General features: G+C 43.9%; 1 protein-coding gene across 1 annotated transcript; it reads left to right on the top strand.

Annotated features, from left to right (window-relative positions):
- Positions 1-13,757: 13,757 nt before the first annotated feature.
- LOC131242216 (pentatricopeptide repeat-containing protein At1g62260, mitochondrial) lies at positions 13,758-17,287 on the top strand. The gene has a single exon (XM_058240731.1). The coding sequence runs from the start codon at positions 14,257-14,259 to the stop codon at positions 16,435-16,437; it is 2,181 nt and encodes a 726-aa protein (XP_058096714.1). The 5' UTR covers positions 13,758-14,256; the 3' UTR covers positions 16,438-17,287.
- The last annotated feature ends 2,313 nt before the right edge of the window (positions 17,288-19,600 follow it).

The following is a 19,600-nucleotide window of genomic DNA, read 5'->3' as shown; positions in this document are numbered from 1 at the left end:
ATTATGCGGTGATATACAAAGTAAATTACATTCCTACTATCCAAGAAGGAACCAAGACTAGGTACTTAGACAATATCCATAAGGAATCCCACCTCTAGTGGGGGCCCATTTACCTGGGGTAGCTCACGAGATTAAGCATACAACTACGGGTCTAAGTAATATAGAAATGAGCTTAGCAACTGTCTAAGATAAGTATCCAATCACTTTTAAATACAATCGGACCTAGAGGGGTCCATAATGGGGACATTTAACCACCATTCCCCAAAAAGGCATATCTACCATGAACTATATGGATAAAAGGCCCAAGGCCTACATTTAAGATAAAAATAAAAGTAACCACATACATATATTCCTCATAATAGGCCATAAAAAGATATAATACCACTTTTAACAATATGGCTCTAAGAGGGGAATTAAGGCCCAAGGCCCAAGGCCCAATTCCCAATGGCCATAGAATCCATGCATTAAGTTGGACTTGGTGGGCAGCCGGCGTACACAATATACGACCCAAAAAAGGTTTAAGTTTGGATGAATTGGGCCCCACTATATCAGCCCAATAATTAGCAATTTAAGTAGGCAACCGAGGGCCCAATACTATCCTTACCTCACCCACAAGTCCATCAAAATGGTGGAAGTCGGCCCAATGTATGGTTGGGCCAAGCTAGGATGTCCCTGCCCAATCTGGGCTCACTGGATGTCCCAAAATTCTGATCTTAAGATGGGGTCTTCATAAGATCACTAAAAGTGACCTAAAAGAATGCACTGATTAAGCCCAAGGATTATAAGAAAGCATAAGCATGTAACACGTACACAAGTTCTCAATATGGTGAGCCCCACAGTTAAATAAAGTTGTAACCATAAAATTGTACATTGAAGGCCCTTTGATAAACTTTTGGCCCGTTTGACTTCCTGGGCCTGCTAAGGTCCAGAAATTAGTTGAGTATGTGGAAATAATCTCATGAAGGCCAACTATACTCACTGGGGAACCGCACCAGATGGAGAGTGTGTATATATCATGAAAAGATCAAGTAGGCCTACTACTGGATTGTGAGTCCAGCAGCAACCCAAGGCAGAGAGTGCTCCACAATCGGGCGATCCAAGGCTTGGACGGCCTGGACCAAACATGCATTAAGGTAGGTTCTACATAGATGCATATTGAGCCTTAAATAAATAGCCTAAGGTCTATGGTGGGCCTTTAACCACCCATAGAGAAACCTATGAGCTTACCTTAGGATCACCCAGGAGGACATCCAACCTCAACTGGTTTCCAAGAGGTAGCTCACCACTACCCATATAATGAAAGATCTAAGGCCTAAGCAATGCGTGGACTAGTAGGCCATACACCAAGCCCAACTCATAAGCCATATAGTGGGCCCTCAAGTAATGTTTGGGCCTAACCACAAAGGTCATAATTCCACATATTGTGGTGGGCTTCATGGGCAGTCCAGTAATTCATTTACATGGGCAAGTTTCACATTTAACACAAGTGAGTTGGGCCTCACTTTTGGCCTAAGTACAGGGTCAGTTTAATGGGCAGCCAAGGGCCCGACTTCTTGTGTATCATTGCCCCTAAGCCCATCACAATAGATAGGAGAGTATAGGCTCAAGATCAGTGGGCCTATCCAAAAGACTGAGTCCACAAGGCCTACTTGCTAACACAAACATGCATATACTATATCACATAATGGGCCCTAAAGAAATAGCCCAAAACAAAAGTCATCCAATTCATACATTATGGTGGGCTTGAGGGCAGCCCATAAACCCAAGAATACACATATGCAAGGCATATACTGACAGTGTGGGCCTTGCCACATCAGCCCAAAGACTTAGCAAGGCCCTCCACACTATACATTTATGTGGGCCCCGCAAGTCAGCCCATAATTAAGCATTTCATGAGGGCATCACGGCTAATAAATACACACGGTCAGCCTGTAGATGGCTCGTTGGGCCCGTGAAACAATAAGGTCAGGCCCTACACGATCTTGGGCTCAAGAAATAGGTTTCCAGCCCATTGGGTCTATAAACTTTCAAAAATCTGGTTAAGGCTAACCCCCAACATCACCACAAAGGTGGGCCTTAAGAGGAACTAATTATGCCCAAAAGTGTCTAAGGAAATAAGGTAAGGAGTGTGTGCAATACTCCCTTAAATCTGGTGGGCCACAACAGCTCCAAAACAATCAACTATGGAGTAAATTTGGGCCCCTTACTGGAATTTCAGCCCACCCACTTCCTGGGCCTGCTGGAATCTAGAAATTTATGTAATTCAGATGGGTTACTAGCCCATGGTGACCCACACATATCATAGTGGGTCCCACCGGATGAGAGGAGAATGCACAACACATATTAGAAGTGGGCCATGCCGCTGGAATACAGGCCCAGCAACAGCCCAAGGTAGGGGCGTCCCGTGATGGGTAGTCCTACGGCCTGAGTATCTGGCCCAAAACTGACCCAAGTTTGCAAGCCACACCACGATCAGTACAGGGGCCCGATGGCCATGAAAATTTACAATATGGTCCTACCATAGGTGGACCACGAATCCTCAAAATTTTGTGATTTTTGGACGATCAGAAGTATTTTAATTAATTTAAATAAATCAGACCATCAAGAAAATCTGGTGAATCGGGACACCTGGACGTGGTGAGCCATTCCAGCATTTTTCACGGTGTACACAGGCCTCCATTGGCCCCAACAATTTGTAGGTGAGTCCCACCATGGGTGTACCACCTCTCTGTAAATTTTCATAATTTTAGGATACTCAGAAGTATTTAAATTAATTTAAAGAATACAATCCATCCAGGGTGAAATATTGCTGGAATATAACTGTCCTGAATTTGGGCCATCCAATGGGTGGGTTCTGGGCCTCCAAAATTCCTGAAATTTGGACCCAAGGTCCCTCATCAAGCCTAAAACAAGTTGGCATCCAGAAATATGGCCTACCTTCTTAGAAATTATTTTTTTAATATTATTTTTATGGGACTATGTTGCTGGACTGCACAGCAGAAATTTCTGGCAGTCCAGTATGTTGGCCCACCCTTTTGGATGCCCAAATAGGATTCCTTGGCTCTGAAATTATGTGGATAGGTCCTACCATAGGTGGGACACCTCCCTACAAAAATTTAGGATTTTTGAGATAGTAAAAATATTTTATTTAACTCATGCAATTTATGGACAGCAAGGTCCAGATTTTTATTTTCCTGCTGCAGCAATGCTGCTGTCCCTGACTTTAGCACCCCATTTGAGTGGGCCCAGGTCTATGTAAGTTTGGAAAAATACAAGGCCAACCTTCCTATACAAGTATACATTAAGGTGGGGTCCACAAAGGTGGCCCAGCATTTCAAAATCAGGCTGATATTTATGAGTTTCCAGCAAACAGTGTAGCTGGACAGTCCAGAAAAATCTGGACCGTCCACCCTCCTTGGCCCACCCTTTTGGGTGATCAAATAGGGACATTTGAAGCTGAGGTTTAGCATACTTTTAGGTGGGGTCCATACCTCAAAGAGAAGTCTAAGAAATCAGGAAAAATGAGACCACAAACAAGGCCTACAATACATACATTACAGCATAAAAAAAATTCCAGCAATCTGGACAGCAACATGTTGCTGTCTAGATCAGCCCAAAAATTTAATAAATGGGAAATAAATCATAGATTCCATAAGGTGGGGTCCACCCTGATGTGTCACACAACTCCTAGGCCCAGCACCTCCCCAAGAAAATCCATAAAATCAGGCCCAAAGGCTTTCCAAATCAAGCAGCAAAACTAGGCAACACAGTTGGGCCTGGGTGTCCAACAACTTGGGCCTGGATGTCCCAAAATTTAAAAATTCTGGTTGCATGACACATCAGGTGGGCCACATAATCATTACATCCAAACCATAGAAAGTGGAGAAGAGAGGAATAAAGGAAATCTCATCAAGATGGGGTCCATGGAGAATGGCCCCATCAAGATCACATGCATGCAAGTGATGGCTAAAAAGACCTTATCCAAGGAGTGGTGGACCTTCACCATTGATGTGGTGAGTCCTACACTCTCCATATGAAGCAACAAAAGATCTATGAAAAATAAGAACCATGCAATCTATCCTACATGCTCACCCACTTGTTGGATCTTCAAGATTCTTCAACCACCATGCTCCTTAAGCTTCAAGGAAGGGGGTTCAATGGTGATGATGGATCTTTGATGGTTAGATCTAGGGGGAAAGAATAGGAAAGAGGGCTGGAAAAATTCAGCAATGGAGGACATTTGCAAAGAGGAGAAGAGAGAAATGAAGAAAGAGAGAGGGAGATGAGAGAGTTTCTAAGGTTGAAATGATTGCTTTCTTAGAAAAAGATGAATTTTTGAAAAGAGAAATAATCATTGCTCATGGGATAAGGTGGCTCATCATTGCCTAGAGAAGCCAATCTCATCATGGTTTTCTTGAGAAAAGAAGCCATTATTGCTAGCCTAAAGGTGGCTTACATTGGGAATAGTGTACATGGGGAAATGTGCAATCAGGTGGGTCCCACCAAAAATGCAATCAACGGTCCAAATAATGCGCGGCCCATAACTTTTGATGGACATGCTGGATTTACGCATGAGACGCGGCACTGGAATCGCGGCGACGATGCGGTCGGAATGGCATAGGTCTTGGGTCAATCCGAGTTGGGTCTACATGACCAAACTCGAGGGTGACCGCAATCACTATCCGAAGGTCGCGGGTCGTTGAAATTTGACCGGTAGGACCGCGGGACCAAAATACATGAGATGCATACTCACACACACAAATGCACACATGCGAACTCAGGACAGGTCTCACAATCCTCCCCACCAACAAAGAAATTTCGTCCTCGAAATTTATAAAACTGAGACAACAAAATGCATAAGCCTCCTCATATATATCAATCGTCAATCAAAAGAAGGAAATGCAATAAATACAAGCAATCAATCATCAAGCAAATAGGGATAACGCTCTTTAATCTCGGCCCAACAACTAGGAGATCTGCACGGTCTACCATAACGTGCCTCAAAAGGAGCCATGCAGTCTCACTATCTCCTCAATAAACACCTTGCAAGCCGATCCATAGACCAAGAAGCACACACTGGAATGAAATGAGTCAACTTTGTTAAACGATCAACGATAACCTAGATGGTATCGTGCCCGTGCTGAGTCATCGACAAACCTGTGATGAAATCCATCAATATGTGCTCCCATTTCCATTCTGAAACACTCAACAGCTGCAAGGGACTAGGGGTCTCAGATGATCGGCCTTAACACGCTGGCAAGCATCACACTCGGCCATAAAACTAGCGACTAGGAAAAAAAAATACTGGCTTGACAACAAAACAAGCCAACAAGCTCAACATCAGCAATACAAAACTATTCAGCGGGCAAGAACATCTCACTAACCAAAATGGAACACGATAATATCATCGGCCTAACACAGCGATCTTTCCAAAAAGTCGATACTGAGAATCCTCTACGGCAAACTCTAATAGCAATCTGATCAAACAAAAGCCCTTGGATACAAAAGGGGTACGATGCACCAAAACACAAGATATACATACGGAGACAAGAAAAATACCCATAATGACTCCCCTAATAACTAAGGGTCCTGCGAAGAGGAGAGGGATCGTGATCAGAGGAGAGGCCGGAAGAGGCAAGCCCCCTCCGGTAGCTCCCGGCAGCGTCGACAGCAGCAGAGGTGCATAGCCTATCGAGCCGCCAGAGCATCAGCATCGCATGCAGCAGCTTCTTCTTCTAGGGCATTTACTGGCATTTGCTATGGATGTGGGCAGACAGGGCATCAGAGGCGCGAGTGCCCTCTTCCCTTGCGGCAGCGACAGTGGCTCCCACCACCGAGACCCCGACAGCAGCAGAGACCGCAGATGCAGAGGGGACAGACACCTCCCCAGCCACCTCAAACTTGATTTTGCGCGGCTTCGCAGGACCCTTAGTTATTAGGGGAGTCATTATGGGTATTTTTCTTGTCTCCGTATGTATATCTTGTGTTTTGGTGCATCGTACCCCTTTTGTATCCAAGGGCTTTTGTTTGATCAGATTGCTATTAGAGTTTGCCGTAGAGGATTCTCAGTATCGACTTTTTGGAAAGATCGCTGTGTTAGGCCGATGATATTATCGTGTTCCATTTTGGTTGGTGAGTTGTTCTTGCCCGCTGAATAGTTTTGTATTGCCGATGTTGAGCTTGTTGGCTTGTTTTGTTGTCAAGCCAGTATTTTTTTCCTAATTTCTAGTTTTGTGGCCGAGTGTGATGCTTGCCAGCGTGTTAAGGCCGATCATCTGAACCCCTAGTCCCTTGCAGCTGTTGAGTGTTTCAGAATGGAAATGGGAGCACATATCGAAGGATTTCATCGCAGGTTTGCCGAGGACTCAGCACGGGCACGATATCATCTAGGTTATCGTTGATCGTTTAACGAAGTTGGCTCATTTCATTCCAGTGTGTGCTTCTTGGTCTATGGATCGGCTTGCAAGGTGTTTATTGAGGAGATAGTGAGACTGCATGGCTCCTTTTGAGGCACGTTATGGTAGACCGTGCAGATCTCCTAGTTGTTGGGCCGAGATTAAAGAGCATTATCCCTATTTGTTTGATGATTGATTGCTTGTATTTCTTGCATTTCCTTCTTTTGATTGACGATTGATATATATGAGGATGCTTATGCATTTTATTGTCTCAGTTTTATCAATTTCGAGGACGAAATTTCTTTGTTGGTGGGGAGGATTGTGAGACCTGTCCTGAGTTCGCATGTGTGCATTTGTGTGTGTGAGTATGCATCTCATGTATTTTGGTCCCGCGGTCCTACCGGTCAAATTTCAACGACCCGCGACCTTCGGATAGTGATTGCGGTCACCCTCGAGTTTGGTCATGTAGACCCAACTCGGATTGACCCAAGACCTATGCCATTCCGACCGCATCGTCGCCGCGATTCCAGTGCCGCGTCTCATGCATAAATCCAGCATGTCCATCAAAAGTTATGGGCCGCGCATTATTTGGACCGTTGATTGCATTTTTGGTGGGACCCACCTGATTGCACATTTCCCCATGTGCACTATTCCCAATGTAAGCCACCTTTAGGCTAGCAATAATGGCTTCTTTTCTCAAGAAAACCATGATGAGATTGGCTTCTCTAGGCAATGATGAGCCACCTTATCCCATGAGCAATGATTATTTCTCTTTTCAAAAATTCATCTTTTTCTAAGAAAGCAATCATTTCAACCTTAGAAACTCTCTCATCTCCCTCTCTCTTTCTTCATTTCTCTCTTCTCCTCTTTGCAAATGTCCTCCATTGCTGAATTTTTCCAGCCCTCTATCCTCTTCTTCTCCCCTAGATCTAACCATCAAAGATCCATCATCACCATTGAACCTCCTTCCTTGTAGCTTAAGGAGCATGGTGGTTGAAGAATCTTGAAGATCCAACAAGTGGGTGAGCATGTAGGATAGATTGCATGGTTCTTATTTTTCATAGATCTTTTGCTGCTTCATATGGAGAGTGTAGGACTCACCACATCAATGGTGAAGGTCCACCACTCCTTGGATAAGGTCTTTTTAGCCATCACTTGCATGCATGTGATCTTGATGGGGCCATTCTCCATGGACCCCATCTTGATGAGATTTCCTTTATTCCTCTCTTCTCCACTTTCTATGGTTTGGATGTAATGATTATGTGGCCCACCTGATGTGCCATGCAACCAGAATTTTTAAATTTTGGGACATCCAGGCCCAAGTTGTTGGACACCCAGGCCCAACTGTGCTGCCTAGTTTTGCTGCTTGATTTGGAAAGCCTTTGGGCCTGATTTTATGGATTTTCTTGGGGAGGTGCTGGGCTTGGGAGTTGTGTGACACATCAGGGTGGACCCCACCTTGTGGAATCTATGATTTATTTCCCATTTATTAAATTTTTGGGCTGATCTAGACAGCAACATGTTGCTGTCCAGATTGCTGGAATTTTTTTTTTATGCTGTAATGTATGTGTTGTAGGCCTTGTTTGTGGTCTCCTTTTTTTCCTGATTTCTTATACTTATCTTTGAGGTATGGACCCCACCTAAAAGTATGCTAAACCTCAGCTTCAAATGTCCCTATTTGATCACCCAAAAGGGTGGGCCAAGGAGGGTGGACGGTCCAGATTTTTCTGGACTGTCCAGCTACACTGTTTGCTGGAAACTCATAAATATCAGCCTGATTTTGAAATGCTGGGCCACCTTTGTGGACCCCACCTTAATGTATACTTGTATAGGAAGGTTGGCCTTGTATTTTTCCAAACTTACATAGACCTGGGCCCACTCAAATGGGGTGCTAAAGTCAGGGACAGCAGCATTGCTGCAGCAGGAAAATAAAAATATGGACCTTGCTGTCCATAAATTGCATGAGTTAAATAAAATATTTTTACTATCTCAAAAATCCTAAATTTTTGTAGGGAGGTCTCCCACCCATAGTAGGACCTATCCACAAAATTTCAGGGCCAAGGAATCCTATTTGGGCATCCAAAAGGGGGGGGGGGGGGGCAACATACTAGACTGCCAGAAATTTCTGCTGTGCAGTCCAGTAGCATAGTCCCATAAAAATAATATTAAAAAAAATAATTTCTAAGAAGGCAGGCCATATTTCTGGATGCCAACTTGTTTTAGGCTTGATGAGGGACCTTGGGTCCAAATTTCAGGAATTTTGGAGGCCCAGAACCCACCCGTTGGATGGCCCAAATTCAGGACAGTTATATTCCAGCAATATTTCACCCTGGATAGATTGTATTCTTTAAATTAATTTAAATACTTCTGAGTATCTTAAAATTATGAAAATTTACAGAGAGGTGGTCCACCCATGGTGGGACTCACCTACAAATTTTTGGGGCCAATGGAGCCCTGTGTACACCGTGACAAGTGCTAGAATGGCTCACCACGTCCAGGTGTCCCGATTCACCAGATTTTCTTGATGGTCTGTTTTATTTAAATTAATTAAAATACTTCTGATCGTCCAAAAATCACAAAATTTTGAGAATTTGTGGTCCACCTATGGGAGGACCATCTTGTAAATTTTCATGGCCATCGGGCCCCTGTACTGATCGTGGTGTGGCTGCAAACTTGGGTCAGTTTTGGGCCAGATACTCAGGCCCGTAGGACTACCCACCACGGGAAGCCCCTACCTTGGGCGGTTGCTGGGCCTGTATTCCAGCGGCATGGCCCACTTCTAATATGTGTTGTGCATTCTCCTCTCATCCGGTGGGACCCACTATGATATGTGTGGGTCACCATGGGCTAGTAACCCATCTGAATTACATAAATTTCTAGATTCCAGCAGGCCCAGGAAGTGGGTGGGCTGAAATTCCAGTAAGGGGCCCAAATTTACTCCATAGTTGATTGTTTTGGAGCTGTTGTGGCCCACCAGATTTAAGGGAGTATTGTACACACTCCTTACCTTATTTCCTTAGACACTTTTGGGCATAATTAGTTCCTCTTAAGGCCCACCTTTGTGGTGATGTTGGGGGTTAGCCTTAACCAGATTTTTGAAAGTTTATAGACCCAATGGGCTGGAAACCTATTTCTTGAGCCCAAGATCGTGTAGGGCCTGACCTTATTGTTTCACGGGCCCAACGAGCCATCTACAGGCTGACCGTGTGTATTTATTAGCCGTGATGCCCTCATGAAATGCTTAATTATGGGCTGACTTGCGGGGCCCACATAAATGTATAGTGTGGAGGGCCTTGCTAAGTCTTTGGGCTGATGTGGCAAGGCCCACACTGTCAGTATATGCCTTGCATATGTGTATTCTTGGGTTTATGGGCTGCCCTCAAGCCCACCATAATGTATGAATTGGATGACTTTTGTTTTGGGCTATTTCTTTAGGGCCCATTATGTGATATAGTATATGCATGTTTGTGTTAGCAAGTAGGCCTTGTGGACTCAGTTCTTTTGGATAGGCCCATTGATCTTGAGCCTATACTCTCCTATCTATTGTGAGGGGCTTAGGGGCAATGATACACAAGAAGTCGGGCCCTTGGCTGCCCATTAAACTGACCCTATACTTAGGCCAAAAGTGAGGCCCAACTCACTTGTGTTAAATGTGAAACTTGCCCATGTAAATGAATTACTGGGCTGCCCATGAAGCCCACCACAATATGTAGAATTATGAGATTTGTGGTTGGGCCCAAACCTTACTTGAGGGCCCACTATATGGCTTATGAGTTGGGCTTGGTGTATGGCCTACTAGTCCACACATTGCTTAGGCCTTAGATCTTTCATTATATGGGTAGTGGTGAGCTACCTCTTGGAAACCAGTTGAGGTTGGATGTCCTCCTGGGTGATCCTAAGGTAAGCTCATAGGTTTCTCTATGGGTGGTTAAAGGCCCACCATAGACCTTAGGCCATTTATTTAAGGCTCAATATGCATCTATGTAGAACCTACCTTAATGCATGTTTGGTCCAGGCCGTCCAAGCCTTGGATCGCCCGATTGTGGAAGCACTCTCTGCCTTGGGTTGCTGCTGGACTCACAATCCAGTAGTAGGCCTACTTGATCTTTTCATGATATATACACACTCTCCATCTGGTGTGGTTCCCCAGTGAGTATAGTTGGCCTTCATGAGATTATTTCCACATACTCAACTAATTTCTGGACCTTAGCAGGCCCAGGAAGTCAAACGGGCCAAAAGTTTATCAAAGGGCCTTCAATGTACAATTTTATGGTTACAACTTTATTTAACTGTGGGGCTCACCATATTGAGAACTTGTGTACGTGTTACATGCTTATGCTTTCTTATAATCCTTGGGCTTAATCAGTGCATTCTTTTAGGTCACTTTTAGTGATCTTATGAAGACCCCATCTTAAGATCAGAATTTTGGGACATCCAGTGAGCCCAGATTGGGCAGGGACATCCTAGCTTGGCCCAACCATACATTGGGCCGACTTCCACCATTTTGATGGACTTGTGGGCTGAGGTAAGGATAGTATTGGGCCCTCGGTTGCCTACTTAAATTGCTAATTATTGGGCTGATATAGTGGGGCCCATTTCATCCAAACTTAAACCTTTTTTTTGGGTCATATATTGTATACGCGGGCTGCCCACCAAGTCCAACTTAATGCATGGATTCTATGGCCATTGGGAATTGGGCCTTGGGCCTTAATTCCCCTCTTAGAGCCATGTTGTTAAAAGTGGTATTATATCTTTTTATGGCCTATTATGAGGAATATATGTATGTGGTTACTTTTATTTTTATCTTAAATGTAGGCCTTGGGCCTTTTATCCATATAGTTCATGGTAGATATGCCTTTTTGGGGAATGGTGGTTAAATGTCCCCATTATGGACCCCTCTAGGTCTGATTGTATTTAAAAGTGATTGGATACTTATCTTAGACAGTTGCTAGGCTCATTTTTATATTACTTAGACCCGTAGTTATATGCTTAGTCTTGTGGGCTACCCCAGGTAAATGGGCCCCCACTAGAGGTGGGATTCCTTATGGATATTGTCTAAGTACCTAGTCTTGGTTCCTTCTTGGATAGGAGGAATGTAATTTACTTTGTATATCACCGCATAATGCGCCTAGACCCATCTTCATGACCCATGTGCATCATTGTATGCTTGGATGACACTGTGTGTGTGGTTATGATTGTGCCATTGGGCATTGCATGTTGTCTTCCCGAGGGACGTAATATTCCCTCTTGAGCATGTTGGATGCTTGGAATTGATGCATAGTTGATTGTGTGATTCATGCATCTGGCATTGCATAATATATGAGCATTATCACCCTTGCTTCATCAGGGTTGTAGCCTCCACAGATACATCGTGGATGGCCATGTTTGGACACCGGAAATGTTGCTTGAGCATACCGGGTGCATAGGATGCCCATGGGTGAAATTCCCAAAACTTCCATGGTACCAAGGATCTGCTCCAACGCCGTGACCGAGTGGAATATATGAGTGCACGAGGGCCTTATACTATTAGGCCGCGACTCCCACTGTCGTGTAGTCGGTTGGATAGGGGTGTGGCCTTACTCGCCTGATGTAAGAGGGCATTGCTAGCCGAGTCTGACCTACTCGTGAATGGGTCCGCTACCGTCAGCCTTGCTGTGATTAGTTGTCCACAGCGGGTAGTGAGGTCTCTTACGCTCGTTTGATGTGCGGGGTCTGTAAAGCGGCGCAGCAGTGTAATGGACCCCGCTGATTTCCTTATGATTGGAAATATACTTGACATATGGTTTGGTTATGAGCACGCATTACTTGCATCGCATTAGTATTGGTTATGTAAGCCCCTTCATGCATTGCCTTGGTATGGCGTCCGACTCATTGCATCATATTCATGATAAGCCTTGGTAAGGCTAGTGATATTCTCATTGAGCATGTCTCCTTCCTGTATCTCCTATTATTCTTCTGTGCACTATTATCACACACTTACACCACCCTCTAAGCTTCTATAAGCTTATGCACGATTGATGCGTGCAGAGATCCTAAGTCGGCGCAATAGCGGTGGGGATTAGAGCTGAGCTTGAGGACCCAGTATTGCATCCTTCCTTTCTTTCTTCTATTATCTTATGTATGTCCTTTTGGACCTCATGTAAACTTGTAAAAGTTCAAATTCTTTGTGGATTTTGTGATAAGTGCCTTTTTATTCTCAGATTTACTTGTTGTGATCTTGGGTATGCTCGTATTGGAAATGGTTATATTGTTATGGAAATCCTCCTTGTAGGATCCCAGGATCGGAACCTGCTTCAGGAGCCGAGAATGGGGTACTACGGAGGCTGTTGCGGCCAGAACCGGCCATCTGGTTCCTTGTGAATCCGGTTACCGAGTCTGGGGCATGACAGGAGTTGGTATCACCATGTCGTAGAATGACGGGGCAAAATGGATCTACCGTGTCAATATACAACACATACATCAAGGTGGGCCCATGGTCAGGGCTCACCTTAAGTTGACCTCATCGTACTTTTGGAAGAGCAGTGTAATGCCTATTGGCCTAGATGGGCCAAACCTGGCTTGTTTATAAACAGGCTTGAAGTTTAGGCCCAAGTAGGCCGGGGGAACAAGTCGGGCCCATTGACACCCGTAAGCTCGCATGCGACTAGGCTCGTGACCCTGCCATAGTCAATGGCCAGTAGTCGATGCACAGTGGGCCCCACCATGATGCATGTGTTACATCTATGCTGTCCATCAATTTTTCCATAAAATGATATGCCATGAGCTAAAAAATGAGATAGATCCAAATCTCAAGCAAACCACATCACACGAAACAATGTTGATTGAAAGCTCACCATTAAAATCTTTTTCGAGCCATAGAAGTCTTGGATCAAGCTGATATTTGTTTTTTCCCCTTCATTCAGGTCTGTAGGACCTAATAATAAGGTTAGATGTCAAATAAACATTACACTGGACCAAGAGTATTTTAATTATGAGCATTCAATCACTATTGTTTTCCTGTCAGGTAGTCCACTTGAAATTTAGATGTCTGATTTCCTCGTGAAACCTAAAATAATCTGAAAAAAATAGGCAGACGGTACGGATAAAACACACTTTTATCGTGGGAGGCACGTAGAGCACCGACCACTAGCCACCTGGCTCGTGTCAAGGTCACTAGCCAACCGCGTCCCCTAAGCTCATGCGTTTTGGTGGAGCCCACGAAGCGTCTCCACCGGCTACCTGGCTGGGGTAGGGATCGGCAGCCAATCCGCGCCCGTTAAGCCCTACGGGAGCGGATTAGGTGCGGCTACGGCATCACCCAAGACGGTGCAGCCCTTCCTGTGGGGCCCACCTTGATGTATGTATTCTATATCCAAGCCGTCAATCCATTTTCTATATCATTGCATGGTATGAGCTCAAAAGGGAAAGAGACCCAAATATCAGGTGGACCATACCGTAGGAAACAGTGGTGATTGATCATTAAAAACTTATTGTGGGCTACGAAAGTATTGAATCAAGGTGATATTTATTTTTAACCCTTCATCCAGGCTTTGTGTGATGTGTGACCTTATCGAAACGTTGCGGAAACATTACGCGGGCCCAAGGAAATTTTTAATGGTGAATCGTTCAATCACCACTGTTTCCTGTGATATGATCGACCTGATATATAGATCTGCATCACTTTTTGGCTCATTCCCTGAAATGATCTGGCGAAATGGATAGACGGCTTGGATATAGAATACATACATCAAGGTGGGGCCCACTGTAAGGGCCGCACTGTCGCTCCTGCTACCGCATCGATCCATGCCTTGAATGGGAAGCTCGAATGGAGTCCTGGAATCGGCTTCCATGGCGGATTCCTTGAAGAATCCTCTGCAGGCAGATGGGTGCTTTTACATTCTCCCTTTTTACCTACAGCCGAAGAGCAGCCCAACTGGAGAAGAAGAAAATCTCTCATCAGCTCACTACGGGTGGCCAGAGTTCTCGTTCCCGCTCCTACAGCACCATAGCAACGCAATCCAAGCACCCTCAACAGAAAATCACTTGTTCGACCGATCGCGATTTCCGTCTACGGAACAAGACCATCTCTCTTTTGATTCGAAGCGGCCGATTGAGTGAGGCTAGGCGGGTGTTCGATGAAATGCTCCAACGGAATGTCGTGACGTGGAATTCGATGATTAGTGGGTATGTAAGACAGAGGGAGATTTCCAATGCGAGGAAACTGTTCGATGCAATGCCAGAGAGAGACATTGTGTCGTGGAATGTTATGATATCGGGATACGTTTCCTGTTTGGGGAGAGGACATATTGAGGAGGGACGGTGGCTGTTCGATAGAATGCCGGAGAGAGATACAGTTTCGTGGAACACTATGATAAGTGGATATGCACGGAATGGAAGGATGGAAGATGCTTTGAATCTTTTTCAACGGATGCCCGGAAGGAATGTTATTTCGTGGAATGCTATGATTTCAGGTTTTCTTCAACATGGAGATATTTCCACGGCAATTGAAATGTTTGAAAGAATGCCCACACGAGATTCGGCTTCTCTGAGTGGGCTAATTTCAGGTCTTATTCAGAACCGGAAGTTGGAAGATGCTGCAGATGTTTTGCTTAAAATTGGAAGGGTGGACAGCGCAGAGGATGCTGTGGACGCTTATAACACACTGATTGCTGGGTATGGGCAGAGTGGAAGGGTTGACGAAGCACGCCAACTGTTTGATCAAATCCCTCTCCCACTATATCAAGAAAGGGTCAAGAAGCGTGATTTGATTCAACGGTTTGAAAGAAACATAGTCTCATGGAATTCTATGATCATGTGCTATGTGAAAGCTGGCAACATTAATTCGGCACGTGAGCTGTTCGATGAAATGCCCGAGAGAGATTTGGTTTCGTGGAATACCATGATCACTGGGTATGTTCATGCATCGGATTTGGAAGAAGCTGCATCTCTTTTTCACGAAATGCCGGATCCTGACAGCCGATCATGGAATTCCATGATCTCCGGTTATGCACAGAAAGGGGAGTTGGAGCTTGCAAGGGATTTCTTTGAGAAAATGCCTCAGAAAAGCCTGGTTTCATGGAATTCAATGATAGCAGGATATGAGCAGAATGGGGACTATGAAGGTGCAATGGGACTCTTCTTTCAAATGCAATCAGATGGCGGGAAACCAGACAAACACACACTGTCTTCAGTGCTCAGCGCATGTTCAGGGCTTGCGGCGCTCCACCTGGGAATGCAGATTCATCAGCGCATCTCGAAAACAGTCATTCCAGATATTCCAATAAATAATTCCCTCATTACCATGTATTCTCGGTGTGGGAATATAACAGATGCAAAGGCCATCTTTGATGATATGCAAATGCAAAGAGATGTTGTCTCATGGAATGCAATGATTGGAGGGTATGCACAGCATGGCTTTGCGGGAGAAGCTCTCGATCTCTTCAGAGAAATGAAAACACTGAAGGTGCGTCCCACCCACATCACGTTCATCTCAGTGCTCAATGCATGCACCCATGCAGGGTTAGTTGCCGAAGGCAGGAGACAGTTTGACTGCATGGTTCATGAGTTTGGAATCTCACCAAGAGTTGAGCATTTTGCTTCGCTTGTGGATGTCATCGGGCGACATGGGCAGTTGAAAGATGCCGTGGAGCTAATTGAGGGAATGCCAGTTGCACCAGATAGAGCTGTGTGGGGAGCATTGCTTGGCGCTTGCAGGGTGCATAATAACATGGATTTGGCACAGATTGCAGCAGAGGCATTGATGATAATTGAGCCTGAGAGCTCTGCACCCTATGTATTGCTCCACAACATGTATGTGGATGCAGATAGATGGGACGATGCGACAGAAGTGAGAATGATGATGGAGAGGAATAAGATCAGAAAGCAACCAGGCTATAGTTGGATTGAGCTGCATAGCAAAGTCCACGTATTCACTGCGGGTGATAGAACGCATCCCCATGCAGATGAGATTCATACTTTCGTCGAGAGTTTCTGTAGAGTTATGAAAGATTTAGATTCTGAGAGTGGGCTTACATTCTTTGTTGAGGGAGAATCAGAGGAATAACCAAAATCAAATAAAATAAAATGTGGCATATGCATGCCATCAAATCATCATGAATACTTTGTGGCAAACTCACACCACAAGCCATGACATCTCTTGATTCTCTACAGAGAAGGCTATTCTCACAAGAAACAGGTCCAAGACAGGTTGAAGGTTGTGGGGATGAGATGAACATCAAACAAGTGTGCACAGATCTGGTTCCCTCATGGAGAACCAAAGAAAAGCTTTCCATGGTAAGAGACTTCTTGGAACAACAAGGATGCAGGATGCAAATGGAAAGATAGTGTGCATTGGCAGGTTCCAGCGATTTGCAGATGGGTTCGGGTGGATTCAGGCAGCTTCTGATCAGGAATAGTTGTTGATGTCGTTTGTTGGACAGCAGTGGCAGTTTTTTGGAGATAGGGTTGTCGGGCTCTGGCACTGATTGATCGGGCAATAGATGAGGGTAGTGGTGGTTTTCCAGAGATGGTAGGTCTGTTGGGTTCCGATGGTGGTCAATTGGGCAAGAGATGAGGGTCGTTTTCAGCAGCGACGGACAACAGATTCTGGTTCTGGCGAGGAGGCAGCACAAACTGTCATATCTGCAGCCTTATTGCTGCAGACAATTTGCTACGGCAATGGATGGAGAGGTTGGAGGTGGCAATGAACAGACGCCATATGCAAGTGGGGGCAGATCAGATCAGATTGGATCAAAGTTTGAGATTGAGGGTGGATGGTCGGATGGGACGTTAGTTTAGAACTGTGGCTCTGATACTATGTTACTCATAAGAGAAATTGTGGAAAAAAATGTTTTTACGTTTCAATCCATTTAGAATGAGAAGAATATATAATATAGTTTGGAAATTTTAACAGATATACATGTATCCATCCATATACCTATTTATAGTATGTATTTGTACAAATGTACGTAGAGATCTATGCTCAGAATCTGTCACAATTCACTGAGACATAGATGTTGACTTTCTCAATAAGGAGACACCATATGTAGGTGGAATCAGTTGAGATCCGATTGGATTAGAGTTTGAGATTGATGGTGGATGATTGGATGAGATGTAAGAGACTAAAATTGTGAAAAATAAAATAAAAATTTGTTCTTACATTTCATTCCATTTAGAGTGAGAAGAATATATAGTAGAGTTTGGAGATTTTAAAGATGGACATGTATCTATTCATATACCTACCTATAATATGCACAACTGTAAATGTACATAGATCTCCAGACTCAGGATCTGTCACCATGCATTGAGGCGTAGATGCTGACTTTCTCAATGATTGGTAGTGTCCATGTTGCAGAGTTTATTATATATGGCAAAATTTCAAGATGATTCGATGTAAAGACCTAAAGACGAGAAGTCACGACCAGGCAAGACTTCTTCATAGCCATCAATGATTGCAAGGCCTGCAACCTGGCTACAAGGCTAGCTTGTTCACAACTAATTGCACATCTAGCATGCCTGCAGCTTGGTTTTGCACCTGGAAAGGTAGGCAAGTATAACTGTGTAAACTGTCTAACACCATTCTGTTCAATCAATCTTATCTCTCTCATATGGCGTTTGAATGGTATGATCTTGGGCTTTTTTGAAAGCTAATTTTGTAGGCTTCTAGATGAGACTAGTTCCATAAATTTGGATGTCATTTGATATATGAAAAAGTGGTCTCAATGTGACTGACGTTTTCGCCCCTTGTGGACAACCTGAGGCATCTCCATTCAAATGACCATCTCTCTCTTTTCCTGAGTCCAAATGATGTGATCTTGAGCTTGCTAGAAAGGTGATTTCCATAGTCCAAATCATGTGATCTTGAGCTTGCTAGAAAGGTGATTTGATAAGCTTTCCCACGAGCCTAATTTCATAAAAATCCAAGGTCATCTGGGCCTCACAATTGCAAGTATAAGTTGATTAGTTCCAAAAGTTCCAGATGCTCGCAGCCAACTACAACCCAGTTTTGAGATAGTGCAACCAAGACACGCCATCGTTTTCTTTGAGCAGTTAGGGAGAATGTGACCACATTTTCCATCATTTTACGCCCACAACCCTATTTTTGACGCCATCATCAGCAATTACAGATACGATTGCTTGCAGCCCAAATAATCATCCCAATTCATATAGGATGAGAGTGTGAATAAAGCTATATTAATCAGCATTTTTCAAGCGTAAAAAAGAAAACATTCACCAAGTGCAAGGAGAAAGTGTGAATAAAGCTACATTAATCAACATTTTTCAAGCGATAAAAGGGAAAACATTCACCAAGTGCAAGGAGAACGTGTGAATAAAGCTACATTAATCAACATTTGTCAAGTGTAGAAGAGAGGACATTCCTCAAGTGCAAGGAGATTGCACGCATGAAACTGTATTCGTCAAAGAAGAAACTCCGAGAGAGAAGAACCCGGAGTTCTAAATCTCCCTTCTTTGCCTTCTTTGCTTTGTAGTATTCTGTTTTCTTTCCATTTTTGTGGCCATTATTATAAGTTGGACAAGGTTAGTGTGAGATTGATCAGAAAGACTGAAATCAATTCCACTAACATGAACTAATGTAGAATCCACCTTAAATAATCAAACAAGAGCGACTAACTGGTTCACCCTTTTTTTTGGATTTTTGTGTAAAACCACTTAGAACCAAGCCAGAATTTCTGAGCCCATAATATAATATGTTGGGATTTTCAAAATGCAGCGAAACAATAAAAGCCTTTAAAATCCAAATATTATGTTATTAAACCTAAAGATTCCCATCCAAATATTTTCAAGCTTCTAAAAAAGCAAAAGCTCGAATCAAATGGTTAGGATTACCTTGATCAAACTGTTGAGAAATTGTTAAACTTGCCTATACTGTTTCTTTAACTAGAAAATTTCTCCTTGCTGTTTTTTAAAAAAGAAGATTTTCAACCATTAGAGGATTAAGTGAGCCAAAAAAATGAGACAGATCTAAAACTCAATTGGGCCGCACGATACAAAAAGAAGTGGGTGGGGGAATGCCTACTGTTGTGGGTGGGGAAATGCCTACTATTGAAACTTCCTTGTCCACTGCGATGTTTATATGCCATCCACACCATTCATAAAGGTCATTACTGTGGGACTTAACATATATGAAGAATAGGCCCACGGATCTATCTGTGCATAGGACATGAGGATCAAGGGTTCGGATGGCTTACCTAACTGAGACGCCATGA

The sequence above is a fragment of the Magnolia sinica genome, chromosome 4 (assembly GCF_029962835.1).
Source record: "Magnolia sinica isolate HGM2019 chromosome 4, MsV1, whole genome shotgun sequence".
In the NCBI taxonomy this organism is placed as follows: Eukaryota; Viridiplantae; Streptophyta; class Magnoliopsida; order Magnoliales; family Magnoliaceae; genus Magnolia; species Magnolia sinica.
The sequence above is the reverse complement of the archived record's forward strand: the minus strand, read 5'-3'. Positions and strand labels throughout refer to the sequence as shown.